Source organism: Patagioenas fasciata, chromosome 1 (genome assembly GCF_037038585.1).
Source record: "Patagioenas fasciata isolate bPatFas1 chromosome 1, bPatFas1.hap1, whole genome shotgun sequence".
NCBI lineage: Eukaryota > Metazoa > Chordata > Aves > Columbiformes > Columbidae > Patagioenas > Patagioenas fasciata.
Window position 1 is genome coordinate 1101811 of NC_092520.1, and position 16062 is coordinate 1117872.

Here is a 16062-nt window from a genome sequence, read left to right on the forward strand (position 1 = left end):
ACCGGCGCTGGGAAGGGCTGGGCTGGGGCCGGGCCGGGTGCTCAGACCCCCGGGACACCCCCGCACATCTTCCTGCTGCCCTTGTGGGGCACCGGAGGAAGATTTGGGTGCTTGAGAGTGTCCAAACCCCCTTTTTCTCGTGGCTTTTTCTCGACTTTACTGCAAGATGGCTGGGTCGGTGGGTAAAGGTCTTTGGGTCGATCCTTTTCCCAGTAGCTGTGAAGGCTCGGGGTGCAGGGAAGGCAGCTGTGGGCAGGTGAGTGAACTTGTGCCCCTGATTTTTCATGAAAATGTTGTGCTTGCAGGGACCATCTGTCCTCGCTGCTCCTGTGCAGCTGGTGACGGGACAGGCATCTCGTGTGGAATCCGGAGCATCCCGCCTCCCTCTTCCGGATCAATACCTGCACGGGCCTCCATCTCCCCGCCGAGAGCAGCGACGCGCCGGGCTCCAGGCTGCTGCGGCAAGGTGGGGGTCAGGCACGGCCCCGGCTCTCGGGACACCACGGACTGGAGTTACTGTAGTTGGTTCCATGGTGCAGCAGTTGCAAAACACCCATGGGACCGGGTGGGGTGGGGGTCCACTTGGTGAGGGATGTTGTGGGAGAGAAGTGGTTTGAGACCCGGTGCGGTGCAGGGTGCTCCCGTTCCTGCCCGCTGAGCCGCACCACGGGCAGGGGCAGGCAGGAGCGTGCCTGCTGCCAGGCCTCGGGCCAGGCCTTGTGTCACGGTGCTGTGTCTGGCCCTGGTGGGTGATCTGGCTTATGAGACAGGTGAGAGACAGGGCATAGTCCCCACTGCTCTGGCGTGGGTCCATAATCTTGCACGAGCAGGGGAAACCTGCCTCTAAGGCTGCCAGCCCTTCCCCTCTCTTGGCACAGCCAGTGGGGTGTAGCCCACCCAGGGACCTGCTGTGACGCTTGACTGTGACACTTGGCTGTGCCAACACTGCCGTGCTGTCCTTGCCCTTCCCTTGCACAGGATGCTATGAGCTCTTCCAGCGCTGCCCTTGCGATGCCGGCGACCCAAGTGCCAGCAGGGCCCTACCTGGTATTGGCAGGATTTCGGCAGAGGTGTTTAGCAAACGTGCAGTGGGGGGTGCTGAGCAGGTGTGCTTTTTGCTGCAGATGTTGGTGACGTTTGAGGACGTGGCGCTCTACTTCTCCCCCGAGGAGTGGGCAAAGCTGTCGGGCTGTCAGCGGCAGCTCTACCGGGAGGTGATGCTGGGGAACTACGAGATGGTCGCCTCGCTGGGTGAGGACTCTCTGGAACCTCTGAGTTAGGATCAAGAGTGAATTCACCCTTCAACTGAGCTGGGGCCCTTGGAAAGGAAAATCCAGCTGTTGACTTTGCTACCTGGTTGCTGACATAGCTGTTGTAATTGCAGGTTTAACCTGTTGGGCAGCCTCTAGTGTAGAGTGTTCCTGGGAGAGCAAATGGGATGGAATAGCCCATTTGAGATGGAAGGGACTTACAATGCTCATCTAGTCCAACTGTGTGACCACTTCAGTGCTGACCACAAGCTGCAGCGTGTTGTTACGGGCATTGTCCAAAAGCCTCTCAAACAGGGAGAGGCTTGGTGCATCGACTGCCTGTCCGGGCAGCCTGTTCCAGGGTTTGACCACCCCCTCAGTACAGAAATGCTTCCTCACATCCAGTCTAAACCTCCCAGGCGCAGCTCTGAGCTGTTCCCAGGTGTCCTGTCTGCAGCAGAGTGGCCGAGGTGACGGGGGCGAGGCGAGAGGAGGCTGTAGGGGCAGGGATGTGGGGGTGAAGCCGCAGCCTGGCAGGGGCAGGAGAGAGGAGCGGGGTGGGGGGGATGCTGGGGCTGTGGGTGCGGGGCCGGTGCTGCTGTCCCGGCAGTGCGGGAGAGGGGGCTTCTCTCTGTGCCCCGGACAGGCTGGGCCAGCGACAAACCAGAGATCATCTGCAAGATGGAGCGAGAAGAGACACCGTGCGTGCCTGAGCCTCCTTGGGAACGGCAGAGGCACCAGAGCCCTGTGCCAGGTGGGTACCGAGGGTCAGGGGGGGTTCAAGGTTGCACTGTCCCCTTACGCCGGGTGATCCATGCAACTGCAAGGGTGGGGGGCTGGCAGGGTGCCCTTGCTGCTCTCCATGGGGAGGTGTCCAACATGCCTATGATGTCAGTGGCAGTGACCCCGGTTTCTCTGCCATAGCAGCTGTTGGCCCCGGGACACAGAGGGAGGTCAAGGGCGTCAGGAGCTTTGTCCAGAGGCATCACCTGCTGAGTAACCAGCACATTCACAGTGGGGATAAGCCCTTCACCTGCACCGACTGTGGCAAGAGCTTCAGTGAGAAGAGGTATCTCATCATCCACCAGCGCATCCACACCGGGGAGAAGCCATTCGCCTGCACCAAGTGCAGTAAGAGCTTCAGCCACAAGAGCAGCCTCGTGATTCACCAGCACATTCACACTGGGGAGAAGCCCTTCACCTGCACTGACTGTGGCAAGAGGTTCACAGTAAAGCAGGCCCTTATCAACCACCAGCTCATCCACACCGGGGAGAAGCCCTTCAGCTGTACTGACTGTGGGAAAAGCTTCAGTGAGAAGAAGACCCTCATCATCCACCAGCGCATGCACACAGGGGAGAGGCCCTTCACCTGCACCGACTGTGGCAAGAGCTTCTCGGTAAAGTGGATTCTCGTCATCCACCAGCGCATCCACACTGGGGAGAAGCCCTTCACCTGTACCGAGTGCAGTAAGCGCTTCAGTCACAGGTACAACCTGCTGAGTCACCAGCGCGTCCACACTGGGGAGAAGCCCTTCACCTGCACTGAGTGCAGTAAGAGCTTCAGCCTCAGGCAGAGCCTGCTGAGTCACCAGCGCATCCACACTGGTGAGAAGCCCTTCACTTGTGCTGAGTGTGGCAAGAGCTTCAGCTGGAGGAGCAGCCTGCTTGGGCACCAACGCATCCACACTGGTGAGAAGCCCTTCACCTGCACCCACTGTGGCAGGAGCTTCAGGGCAAAGAACCACCTCGTCCTGCACCAGCGCATCCACACTGGGGAGAAGCCCTACAAGTGCTGCCAGTGCGGCAAGACCTTCAAGCAGACGTGTCACCTGAAGAGACACCAGTGTGTGCACAAGGGCCCAGGGGTGGTTCCTGAGGGTGTCCAGTAGAAGAGGGAGGGTCCTTCCCCAGCAGAGGGGCAGGCAGAGGCCAAGTCCTTCCAGTGCGGTGTCTGCGAGAAGCGGTTTTGGAAGGAGAGGCTCATGCTGGCTCACCAGTGCAGTCACAGCGCCCCCAGCCTGCGGCCAGCTCTGTAGCCCGGCACCCCATGAATCTGCAGCTGTTTCATGCTGAGCAGTCAAGGACTTCTCATGTTCTGGTGCCCTGCCAGCTGGGAGGGGGCACAGCCGGGACAGCTGAAACAAAGTGGCCAAAGAGCTTTTCCTTACCATCTGATGTCATGCTCAGTATAGAAACTGGGGGGAGTGGGCCTGGGGCACCACAGCTCAGAGGTGGGCTGTTCATCGATCAGTGGGTGGTGAGCAATTCTGTTGTGCATCACTTGTTTTGCATATTCTTAAATCATCATCGTCAGTAATCTTTTCCTCTGCTGTGCTGTTAAACTGTCTCTATCCCAAGCCACAGGTGTTACTCAGATCACTGGATGAGCCCAATTTAAGTTTTGTATCAGTCATCTAGGTTCAAGAAATACATGTTAAATCGAATTAATTGTCACTTAGAAGTATAAGACTGTGTGATTTTTAGTATACTGTCTACTTTGCATTAGTAGCTAAATTTGCTGAAATCTCTGTGTGGTGTTAAGTTCTGTTCATATTCAACAACCTTGTGCCTGCTTGAGGAAAGCAAAGCAGCTACAGAACATCACCGTTCACAAAAGGCTGAAAGGCTCGGAGGTCCCTGCAACACGGCAGGATGGCAAAAGGCGGAACTGATGACACTGCCAAACAGAACTCCCCGAAACGGAGCAGAACCAGGATGGGTCTCTGTCCCAGCTCTACCTCAGCTCTGCCCCAGCTCCATCCTGGCTCTGTCACCAGCCGTCAGATCGCGAGTCTCCAGATACAAAGCATGATGCTGATGGCATGGAAGATCCTTATTGATCGGTCTGGATGTCCACTGTATGGGAATATAGCGGAGGAATGGCGAGGAGTTTGGTTACATGTAAATATGCTCAAGTCACTTGCAGCAGTCTGTAGAAAAAGCACATGCATCACACCAGTTGTTTCGCTGACCTTGTATGCTTGACAAGCAGAACCTCCACAGTAGAACCTCACATAGGCCTGTGAGAACCTCTCGACAACTTATCACTATGGCTGAGATTCCTGCTTTGTTGTGAGAAAGAGCGGGAGGCTGCGCCTGCCTGGAACCTTGAAATACAGGCGAGCTCGGCAGGCCCAGGGATCTTCTCCCAGGGCTGAACTGAGCAGCGCCTGCGTCCCCGCTTGTGTTAGCTCTGCGGGGGAGCTCAGGTGCTACTTCGGAGATCCCCCAGTCGAGAGGGAACTAAAAGAAAACTTGCTCTTTGCAAATGCATTTGTGGCCTCATCCAGACTGCACTCCCTCAGTTCAGCTGCAAGGATGCTGTGCAGACTGTGTCAAATGCCTTACTCAAGTCAAGGTAGATCACGTCCACTGCTCTGCCATCATCCATCCATCTTGTTATCTCCTCATAAAAGTCAATAAGGTTGGTCAAGCACGACTTCCCTTTGGTGAAGCCATGTTGACTGCCCCTAATGACCCTCTTCTGCCTGATATGCCTTGAGATGGCATGAAGGATAAGTCATTCCATCAGTTTCCCAGGGATGGAGGTGAGGCTGACCGGTCTAGAGTTACCCAGGTCCTCCTTCTTGCCCTTTTTGAAGACTGCAGTGACATTTGCTTTCCTCCAGTCCTCAGGCACCTCTCCCGTTTCCCAAGACTTGGCAAAGATGATGGAGAGCGGTCCAGCAATGACCTCAGCCAGCTCCCTCAGCACCCATGGGTGCATCCCATCTGGACCCATGGATTTATGAATGTCCAGATTGCCTGACTGATCCCTAACCCAGTCCTCATCAACCAAGCCAAACTCCTCCATTGTCCTGACTGCCTCTGGGGCCTCAGCAGTACGGGGTTCCCCAGGACAGCCTCCGGCAGAGCAGACAGGGACAAAGAAGCATTCAGTAACTCTGCCTTCTCTGTGTCTTCTGTCACCAGGGCACCCACCTCGTTCATCAGTGGGCCTACATTGCCTCTGGTGTTAGTTTTATCTGCCACGTATTGGAAAAATCTCTTCCTATTTTCCTTGACCCCTCTCACCAGGTTTAATTCTAAGGAGGCCTTAGCTTTCCTAGTTGCCTCCCTATACCCTCTGACAACAGCCTGATATTCTCCCCAAGTGCCAGCCCCTCCTTCCATGATCTAGAAACTCTCCTCTTCCACTTGAGTTTACCCAGCAGCTCCCTGTTTAACCACACAGGTCTCCTGGCTCCCTTCCTTGACTTCCTATGTGTCGGGATGCTCTGATCTGGTTCCTGGTAGGAACAGTCCCTGAACACTGACCGTCTTTGGCCCCTTTACCTTCAAGCAGCCTTGCCCATGGGATTTCCCCTAGCAATTGCCTGAAAAGGCCAAAGTTTGCCCTGCTGAAATCCAGGGTTGCAATTCTGCTTGCTATCCTGCTCCTACCACAGGAGATCCTGAACTCCACCATCTCATGGTCGCTGCAACCAAGGCAGCCCTCAACCTTTACCACTTCAACCAGCCCCTCCTTGTCAGTGAGGATGAGGTCCAGCAGGGCACCTCTTCTAGTCAGCTCCTCCACCCTTTGCATCACAAAGTTATCGTCAAGGCACTGGAGGAACCTCCTGGACTGTGGCTGCCGGCCAAGTCATCCTTCCAGCAAACATCAGGGAAGTTAAAATTCCCACCACAACCAGGGCCTGTGATTGTGAAGCTGCTCTCAGCTGTCTGTAGAGGCCTCATTGACTTCTTCACCCTGATCTGGTGGCCTGTAATAAACACCCACAATAGTATCATGCTTGCCAGCCTGCCCCTTAACTTTCACCCAGACTCTCAACTCGCTCCTCGTCCATACCTGGACAATACTCAATACATTGTAGTTGCTCTCTCACATAGAGAGCAACTCCACCACCACGCCTGGCTGGCCTGTCTTTCCTGAAAAGGACACAGCCATCCGTGACCACATTCCAGTCATGTGTGCTGTCCCGCCATGTCTCTGTAATTGCCACTAGGTCATAACCTCCTGTCCTAACTTAGGTTTCTAACTCCTCCTGCTTACTCCCCGTGCTGCATGCATTGGTGTACAGGCATTTCAGAGAGTGAGCTGAGCACTCCAATTCCACCTCAGAGGTATGGGAGGCCTCCCAGCCCTCATGAACTCTAGAGTGATGCCCCACTGATGCAAGCCCAGTAACCACCCCATCCCAGCCCCCTTACAGGGGACCCGTGTGGCCAGGACTGGCGGGCAGGGCCAGGGGCCGCAAGGACACAGCGGTGCTGCCGGTGCCCGCCCCCCCGAGCCGAGCGGGGCGGAGCGGCAGGACTACACCTCCCGTGCTGCACCGGCGGCGGGCGGCCCTCCCGGGCTGACGCTGCCGGCGGCTCCCGGCGCCGCCTTTGTCCGTGCCGGGCTGGCGGCGCGGCCCCGGCGCAGGTAGGGGCGGCGGGCGGCCCCGGGAGGGGACCCCGGCCCCGACGGCCTCTCCCGTGCTCTCCCCTCCGCCGGCCGCCCCCCAGCCCTGCCGGACCCCCCCGGACTCCCCTTAGGGCCCGGCTCCCCCCGGCGCTCCGGCCTTTCCCCGGCTCGCCCCGTGGCCCCCGTGCAACGCGGACACGCTGCTCCGTGTCCCAGCCGCCCGGGCCCCCTGGATCCGGCCCTGGCGGCCCCGGCGCTGGGAAGGGCTGGGCTGGGGCCGGGCCGGGTGCTCAGACCCCCGGGACACCCCGCACATCTTCCTGCTGCCCGTGTGGGGCACCGGAGGAAGATTTGTGTACACGGGAGCTTCCAAAACACCTTTCTTTTCGTGGCTCTTTCTCACTTGTATCCCAAGCAGTTTGGATCCTGTGGTGGGTCATTCTCCCAGCAGCTGCGAAGGCTCGGGGTGGAGGAAAAGCAGCTGTGGGCAGGTGAGAGAACTTGTCCCCCTGATTTCTTCATGAAATTGTTGTGCTTGCAGGGACCGTCTGTCCTGATTGTGCTGGTGTGGCTGTTGATGGCACAGGCATCTCGTGTGGAATCCGGAGCGTCCCACCTCCCTCTTCACGAATCAAAACCTGCACGGGCCTCCACCTCCCCGCCGAGAGCAGCGACGCGCCGGGCTCCAGGCTGCTGCGGCAAGGTGGGGGTCAGGCACGGCCCTGGCTCTGGGGACACCACGGGCTGGGATTGCTACGTTTGGTGCTGTGGTGCAGCAGCGGCAAAACGCCCCTGGGACCTGCTGCTGTGGGGCAGTGTGAGTGCAAAGTGGTTTGAGACCCGGTGCGGTGCAGGGTGCTCCCGTTCCTGCCCGCTGAGCCGCACCACGGGCAGGGGCAGGCAGGAGCGTGCCTGCTGCCAGGCCTCGGGCCAGGCCTGTGTCACGGTGCTGTGTCCGGCCCTGGTGGGTGATCGCGTTTGTGGCACGGGTTGGGGACAGGGCAAAGTCCCTGCTGCTCTGGCGTGGATCCCCGATCCACGACGTGCACGTAGTCACTCACAAGAAACAAAACTATAGGCCTTTGATTTCAGGGTATTCACAAGAAATAGTCACTCAGATAAAGAAGTGAGGTGTCATTAATCCCAGGAAGTTTCCTTAGATGGTGTTCCTGTCTAAGGAAAGGACTCCAGTATACAGACCCGCAGCTCTGAGCAGATCACTCCAAGGGTGCCTTCGGCGGGAACCCCGTTTCATTGTTTGGCCAGATGTGGCTGTGGGCATTACAACATAGTCCAGAAGCTTCTCAGCTAGTCTGGGCACCTCCTTTGTTAAGGACCCTGTCAATTGACCGAGGGCCCCACCCCTCCCAACCCATCAGTTGGTAGAGGTGGTGCTTATTGACAACACCTTGGTACCATTCTAGGTGGATGTATGTGGGGACAGGCACAGTGGGGCACAGAAGGTGCTAAAGAGCCATCAACCGCCTCATTGAAAGCTCCAGATTTCAGGGGCATGTGCAACTGCCTCACAATCCACCCTGTGACCACAGTCATCTGACAAACTACTTGGGAGTGCTAGTGCAGTCACCTCTTGCCTCCAAAGTCAAAAGGGGGCATTCTGTTGGTGAGTTTGAATGGCCACAGTGGATCATCATACCTTATGGGTCATTTTCTTGTTGCAAATCAACCTACAATAGAACAGAATAATACAAATTACAACAATTACCAATATTGGAGAGAGCTGGTCAATTATCCTAATAAGGAAAACAAATGCATTGAAGGATTTGTTTTACCAGATGGTAATCTATACACTTCTGATATGCTAATACCTCTAATTTACAAACTAAAAACATCTTCTACGGTTACTTTAGATACCTTACGCATTAAGACCCAGAATGGAAACAAAAGCCAGATTACTCTGAACTACACCTCCATCCCCCGGTCACTGATAAAACAGACAGACTTCTCTGACAAAAAGTTGCTAACAGGTTTTGCTGTAATTTTTTAGCTGTCCCCAGGTAACATCGCTGGCTTCCTTCTTTGGTCTCTTTCTTCATTACCCTCTGCTGCAGGGACAGTTGCTGCATCTCTGGTACAGGGTCCTGCATCATGTTGGTCCAACTCATAGTAAGGTTTAACATATTTCACAGGAAGCCACTTTGGTCCTGTTCGAAGAAGAACACAAGCACACCCCTTCCCCAGGTGATTAGTTCTACAGGCCCTTGACACTGACTGTTGTGCAGGGGATCCTGGTACAAAACCTTTGGTCTCTGAGACAGGGAATCTGGAACAGGGAAGTGTTTTTCCACTGCTGTGAGAGAGGAGGGAGGCATAGTACGATTCAAAAAATTTAAAGTATATGTTGCATTGTCTAATTGTTCTTGAGGCATCATATTCCCCCTTTTTGGTTTTAATAATATCTCTTTCAATGTGGAATGTGCTCGTTCAATGATAGCCGATCCACTGAGAGAATGTGGAATACCTGTGACATGTGAAACATCCCACCGCTTTAAAAAATATTGCGTGGATCTAGCAGTGTATCCATCAGATACATGTGTAACATCAGACTGCCAAAAGTCATTAGCTGAAAGTCCGCAAGGGTTAACTCCAAGGGAGGGCGAGCTTGTAATGAGACCTTGACATTCCGGGCAAGAGCGCACTGTGTCTCTCACTTGCTCGAGAGTGAGACCAAACATCTGTTTTAAGGCAGCAGCATTCTGATGGGAGAAAGCACGTGAAGCCCTGGCAGACTGGAAGGGGACTGTAGCTACAGTGTAAGAATCCACAACTGCATTCCCTTCAGTTATGGGACCTGGTCAAGTTGTATGAGAGCGTATATGAGCAACAAACAGTGGGTGTTTGCAAAGCTGTAATGCAGTTTGCAATGATACAAACATATCAAAAAGCTGCTGTTGCGAGATTTCTTTAAGAAAAGCGGGGGGGATGTACTGTAGGACCTTGACTACGTACTCCGAATCACAAACCAAATTTAGAGGTTCCTCCCTAAAAAGCTCTAAGGCATGCAGAACTGCGCCGAGTTCCAGTAACTGAGTTGAACTTTCAACAGTTTTAACAGAATGATGCCGATCGTTATCTTCACGCCAGACCACTACAGCTCTATGAGCCTTCCCTGAACCACCAACAAAAACTGTGTGAGCATTTGGGATGGGACCGAGCACAAGTACGGTCTGTGGTCTGATATCAAAGACACGCAGATTCTGCAGCAATTTACATTCAGGCATGCCAAGAGCTGTGCTGTTAAGAAAATCAGCTAGCGCAATTTGCAAGGACAGAGATTGTGAATGAAAAAAAATCAAAATCTGCTTTCACAAAAGGTACATATATGACAGATGGATCACGGCCTGCTAAAGCCTGAATCCGTTCTCTGCCTTTTTTGATCAGAGTAACAATCAATTCCAGGGGCTCAGTAATAGCTTTATGGAAAAAATTGGGGAAAAAAATCCATTCCAAGTATATCAGTCTGTTAGCATTCTCATCATACTGTCCCACAAGAGCCGCAGGTTGTTTCTATGTTGTAGCTATAAACAGACAATTCTGCAAGTCCAATTGAATGCAGTCAGCCTGTAAGGTTGTCATAGATTTATTCATCAAAGTTTCTAACTCCATTTTGGCCGTCATATTTGTTGGATATTGTTTTCCCTTACCGGATCGAAGTCCTGTTTCAGTTCTATCAGTGTAGTGTTTGCTTTATTGAGACATTGGCTGTTAATACCAGTGGAAATACAGCGTTTGAAATTTCCTTGGAGATTTCTCACTTGCACAAGCAGATCTGCACCATCCAAGCAGCTTCTTGTAGGACATGCAACTAAACAGAATTCTCAGAAAATGTTATTTGAGCTTACAATTTACTCAACAAATCTTTACCCAAGAGAGGTATAGGGCTTTCTGGCAACTACAAGAATTCATATGGTAAAACTTTGTTTTGAATTTGGCAGTCCATTGGTCTCAAACAATGGCCTTTCTTTCATTCTCTCCCATGACCTCAAAAACTATCACGGTGAATTTACTGAGAAGTCTCTTACAACCAGTTACCACAGAAGAAGTCTATTAAAAAAAAAAATGTTTGCTTTAATTTCCCAGTTTCATTAGAACTATGGATCCACTGGTGATGCCTTTAAATTTCACCCTCAGACTCCCTCATGCAGTATTACAGTTCTCTAGCAGTAACAGTGCTGGGGGGGGGAATAAAATCTCCCCCTTGCCCCCATCTGAGATGGCAAGACCTCCAGCCCAGCATGAAAACAAATCAGTTCGAACTCCACATCAAACCAACCTGGCTCCACTCCACACCCAAACTAGTACCAGTCTGACCCAGAGAAGCACTGAGCACTCTGACCCCCCAAAGCTGACCAGTGTGACAAGACCGACCCCAGCAAGGAGGTGAAATGATGAGCTCTCTCCCCAGATGTGCCAGAACCCAAGAAACAAGATGGAAGCAAAAAGAAACAGCACCAACAACCCCCGATTCAAAGCTGAGAAGCAACGCAGCGCCACAACAAGGATGGATGACAACGCTACAGGGAAGAAAAGACAGAGCAGGGGGAATAAAGCCCCATTCTCCACTTAGCAGCAGGCAACAATGTTTTTCCATTGCTTTTTCTTTCTCTTCTTGCTGCAGTTCAGATGTAACCAAGGCCATGCAGGCGGCGGAATTGCTGGTACGGAGTGGGAGGCTCTGGCAAACTCCTCGGTTACAATGAGCTGAGTTTATCTTGCAGCTTGACACAGGCCTGAAATTTATATTCAAACTGTGCAACACAGTCTTGGGATATTTTGCTTTTTTGTTTGCCCATTTCATTCCAAACATAATACACTTTATATGCATTTCCAAGTAGCTCAGCAATAGTTACATTCCTTGGCTTCATTTACCTTTTAAAATTTACAGATGTTGAAAACCAGCATATTAAACATCAAACCATTATTCCATTTTCCTAGATCCAAATCAGTTTATATTCTAGCAACTTTTAAATACAACCTCATGCAATACCAAGTTCATATCTATCATAGCATTTAGGGTTTGTTTTGTTTCTGTTTTTGGTGGGGTTTTGTGTGTGTGTGTTTTTGTTTGTTTGTTTGTTTGCTTGTTTTTTTCAATGTGAAACAGTGTTTAACAATTTAAATTCTTTTCTGGTCTCAAAATTAGGAAATTAACTTATAGTACCATACTTCACCCCATTTTTCCAAAGTTCTGCAGAACAACATTAATTGCAATACATCACTTAAACCCAGAATTCCACATTTAAGCCACAATCGAGTACTGTATCGTTTCAAGTTTTCTTTTATCAGAATATTTCCCCAAAAGATACTCTAATGTGTAAGGATGCATCCTAAGGAGGAGCAAGGTGGTATTTTGGTAGTGGAACTGGTTCACATTTTGTGATTATCTCCCCAAACAAAATTATTTTGGTACCAAATATAAATATGCAAACTAAAATACTGAGCTCAGATATGCAAACCAAGCCAAGTTCAAACATGCAGATGGGTCACAGTTACACTAATTCAAGACAATATCTCCATTGTAGCATTGCACCTTTGGGCCGCTCACTGCTCAGCCAGGTGGAGGCACAGCTGGGTCTCCTGACAAAACGGGGCAGTGCGGCTGGAGCCCCATCGGCACCCGCCCCCCGCCGCCCTAGCAAGCTGGACTGGGCAAGGCTTTGATTGGCGTCTCATCTGGGGCACTACAACTGTTATCCCAAAACCAGGGTTCTTTACCTACTGTGCATACAAAAGAGCCAAGTTTAGTACACCGAGATGAAACACAGCCTATCGCAGATTTGCCCAAGTCTGGATATTGGAATAAAGCTAGAAAGAAAAATAACAGCTACTACACACAAAATTTTACCATCACATTCACGCAGTAAAGAACTAAATTACTCATGATCTTCTGTATTATCACAAAATGCACATTTTAAGTCCACGGATTCTCATTATTTAGCAGTCTGTGAACCCACCGTACCACACAACAAACACCTACTAAAACTGCAACATGCTTCAACAGACACACAAAGAAAACAGGTAAATGAGGAAAGCATCTTGCAGACTTCAGCAAGTTTTCTGTGACCTGTGTGTTATCAGTTAATTCTCTCTCAGCTTGTTGAAGTTCAAACCGTTCCACCTGTGAAACTGTAATGATCTAATGATCTCTTGTAGAGATTTATTTTGTCCTGCTCTTCTCACCTTAAAAACAACATTAATTGCAACAAAGCGTTATACTTCAAGGTTCTATCCTCCAGCCACTTTTCCCATTCATCTAACTGACACAGCAGCCAACATTGAGCGTAATATTTCACAAGATCTTCCTTCCTCATATTTCCAAGTGCTTTCCTATGTTTTAAAACACCTCCCAATACCGATTTCTTAGGAATAGGACAGAAAACAGCTGTTTCCGACCTCATCTCGTAAGTAAAAACCATGAGAAGAGGGAGGGAGTAGAGGAGCACAGGGCTGCTTGCAACGCGAGTGGGAACAGTGGGGAGAAGGTTTTGTGGTGTACTTACACCACAAAGAAACAATTCTAACAACCAGTAAAAGAATTAACTCACATTCCTGACAAGCTGCTTGATTTTCAGAGAGATTGTCATGGAGGCACCCCGAGGATAGTTTAAGGGACAACAGGGTCCAAAACAACTTTTATTACGCCGGTGAGAAACAGGGTTTTAGTACTCCAAAAGTGACTTAAGTACAAGTTCGGATATCAGTTGAGGGAAATTATTAAGGGGCAGCAACTAATACAACAGGCGGTCCACAGAGTGCATGCACGTGGCTTCACCCAAAACAATGCCGGAGCCGTCCCGGAGGTGTCCACACTTGCCTGAACATGGTGCGGGATTATTCTTAAAGAGATACACGTACTGGTAGTGAGTACGGAAAGTACACGCTCGCGATTCTGCGAGGGTAAATTTATAATACACTTGCAATCTTGCGAGGGTTAATTTACTTACACATGCAAATGTGCATGTGCTTATGTGGAAGCACGGGAGGAAAATACACTCACGATTGTGCAAGGAAATAATTTAAAGTACGCGTGCAAATGTGCACAGAAAGTTACTCGTGCATATGTGCACAGAAAGTTACTCGTGCTTGTATTAAACACGGAAAGTTACACGTGCATATGTGCACGGAAAGGATAAATACACTCGCGATTATGCAAGGATTAATTTTACACGTGCTTATATTGAGCACGGAAAGTTACACGTGCACATGTGCACGGAAAGTATAAATATACTCGCAATCCTGCGAGCAGTTTTACTCACACACGTGGCAGTGAGGCGAGCGGAGTCTCCATCCCGGGGAAGGGGGCTCTCAGCGGCAGCATCTTTCTCGTGCTCTGAGAGACCGGCGACAATGGGCGCAGTCTTGATGAGAGTCCCGTTTTTTATAGGCTGATCAGACATGACTGTAGGCATTCCAGAAGCTTCTCTGCACCCCCACACTGGCTGTGGGTGCCCCTGAAGCCTCCAAACATCCCCCACACCGGATGTGGGTGCCCAGTGGCTCCCTGGTGCCTCGGCACTCCCTTCTCCTAATGGCCCTGGCCAGGGGGCTCTGGGGCCAAACAAAAAAAGCTGTCAGCCGCAAACAGCAGAGAGAGAGGGAGATGTGCCTACTCCTTCCATACTGAAGGAGAGGGGTGAGAGAGGGGGGTTTGCATTCTGCCACAGAGACTAGCTCCTGACTCCCTTGACCTCCCGGGGCCAACAGCTGCTATGGTAGAGAAACCGGGGTCACTGCCACTGACATCATAGGCATGTTGGACACCTCCCCATGGAGAGCAGCAAGGGCACCCTGCCAGCCCCCCACCCTTGCAGTTGCAGGGATCACCCGAGGCAAGGGGACAGTGCAACCTTGAACCCCCCCTGACCCTCGGTACCCACCTGGCACAGGGCTCTGGTGCCTCTGCTGTTCCCAAGGGGGCTCTGGCACGCACGATGTCTCTTCTCGCTCCATCTTGCAGATGATCTCTGGTTTGTCGGTGGCCCAGCCTGTCCGGGGCACAGAGAGAAGCCCCCTCTCCCGCACTGCCGGGACAGCAGCACCGGCCCCCACACCCACAGCCCCAGCATCCCCCCCACGCCGCTCCCCTCTCCTGCCCCTGCCATACTGAAGGAGAGGGCTGAGAGGGGGGTTTGCATTCTGCCACAGAGACTATACGCAGAAGCACGTAATATGTACTGTAAAACTTGCAGATAACACGTTGACAGCAAGCATTAGCATTCTCCACTGCTAATTTCAATGTCAGTGCGTCCTTAGCTTCTAAGTTTTCAACCTGCTTATTGATCGCCTCTTGAAGATGGTCAATAACTTGCTTGTAATTCTCATTGGAACCCTGATTAATAGCTGGAAATTATTTGGCTGCTTTGTCGGTTTCAGGCACCTTTATCATAGCTTGATATGCAAGGTCCGTTGTCTGCCTCAGGATTTCAGAAACCAATTGTGGCTGTAATTGTGGTGTGCCAATTAGTGTCTCTCCCAAGAGTTGGGGGATGCCTTTCAACGAATCCCCATGTTTCTGTCCTAAATGATCTAGAGCTGTTGCATTGCATAGGTCTAATTTTGCTTGAGTCTTTCATGGTTTTTATCTGATCACAACCCGCACACATTCTCCTTTTCCTTTTAACTTTTCAAGAAAATGCTGCGGACCCTCACACTCATCTGAGTCATCAGATACAAGGGACTTGAACGGTGCTGGAGAATCATTAGTAACAGAGGGTTCGGGGTTTGGAACAGTGCACTTTTTCTTTTTCCTAATCTATCCCAGGGAAGCCACCCCTCGCTGCTGTCTCTGCGTGTTCCCATTGCTCTTTTAATCCTCTCAAAGTCTCTAGCAACAAGCACCATGCCATTAACAGTTCAGTTGCTTCTTTAGATCTCTGGATAGCGTTTTGCCCCATAGTAACGTCCTTCGTAAAGTCAATTCCAGAAGGCTTTCGTGTCAGGGGAAATTGGTTAGCAGATGAAATGGCCTGAGAAACAGCCTTAAAACCTGAAGCAATAACTATAAGTTATCTGGCACCCGAGGTCCTGGCCCCGCAAGAAATTCCAGTTTTCAGTGAAAAATAAAAAAGTCCTCCAAGAATTAGGAGCCAGGGAACAGAATGGGAAATGGGTACTCCCAGATGGTAGAGAAATGTGAAATAAGCAAACCATGAGGGAGGTGTTAGCAATTTTACATCAGGAGAGTTAATAGGGAACACAAGTCATGTGTGACATAGTGTTACGAAAATACGGATGCCCTGGACTTTACACCATAGCCAAGCAAATTTGTGAATAATGCGTGGTTTGTAAAAAAGTAAATAAAAAGGCACGTAGAAAGCAGCCTGCAGGAGGGCGGGGTCCAAGTTTGTGACCCTGCCAAAATATTCGAGTTGATTTCACAGCATTACCTGCAGTGGGCTGAATTAAAAACTTACGAGT

General features: G+C 51.1%; 1 protein-coding gene across 1 annotated transcript in view; it reads left to right on the plus strand.

Annotated features, from left to right (window-relative positions):
* Positions 1 to 187: 187 nt before the first annotated feature.
* LOC136099898 (uncharacterized) overlaps positions 188 to 16062 on the plus strand; it is a 28431-nt gene continuing 12556 nt past the window's right edge. Inside the window, 5 exon segments of the mRNA XM_071811376.1 lie at positions 188 to 390; positions 393 to 466; positions 1125 to 1251; positions 1897 to 2004; positions 2175 to 3093. Of these exon segments, the coding sequence (XP_071667477.1) occupies positions 285 to 390; positions 393 to 466; positions 1125 to 1251; positions 1897 to 2004; positions 2175 to 3093 (1334 nt within the window). The 5' untranslated portion in view covers positions 188 to 284.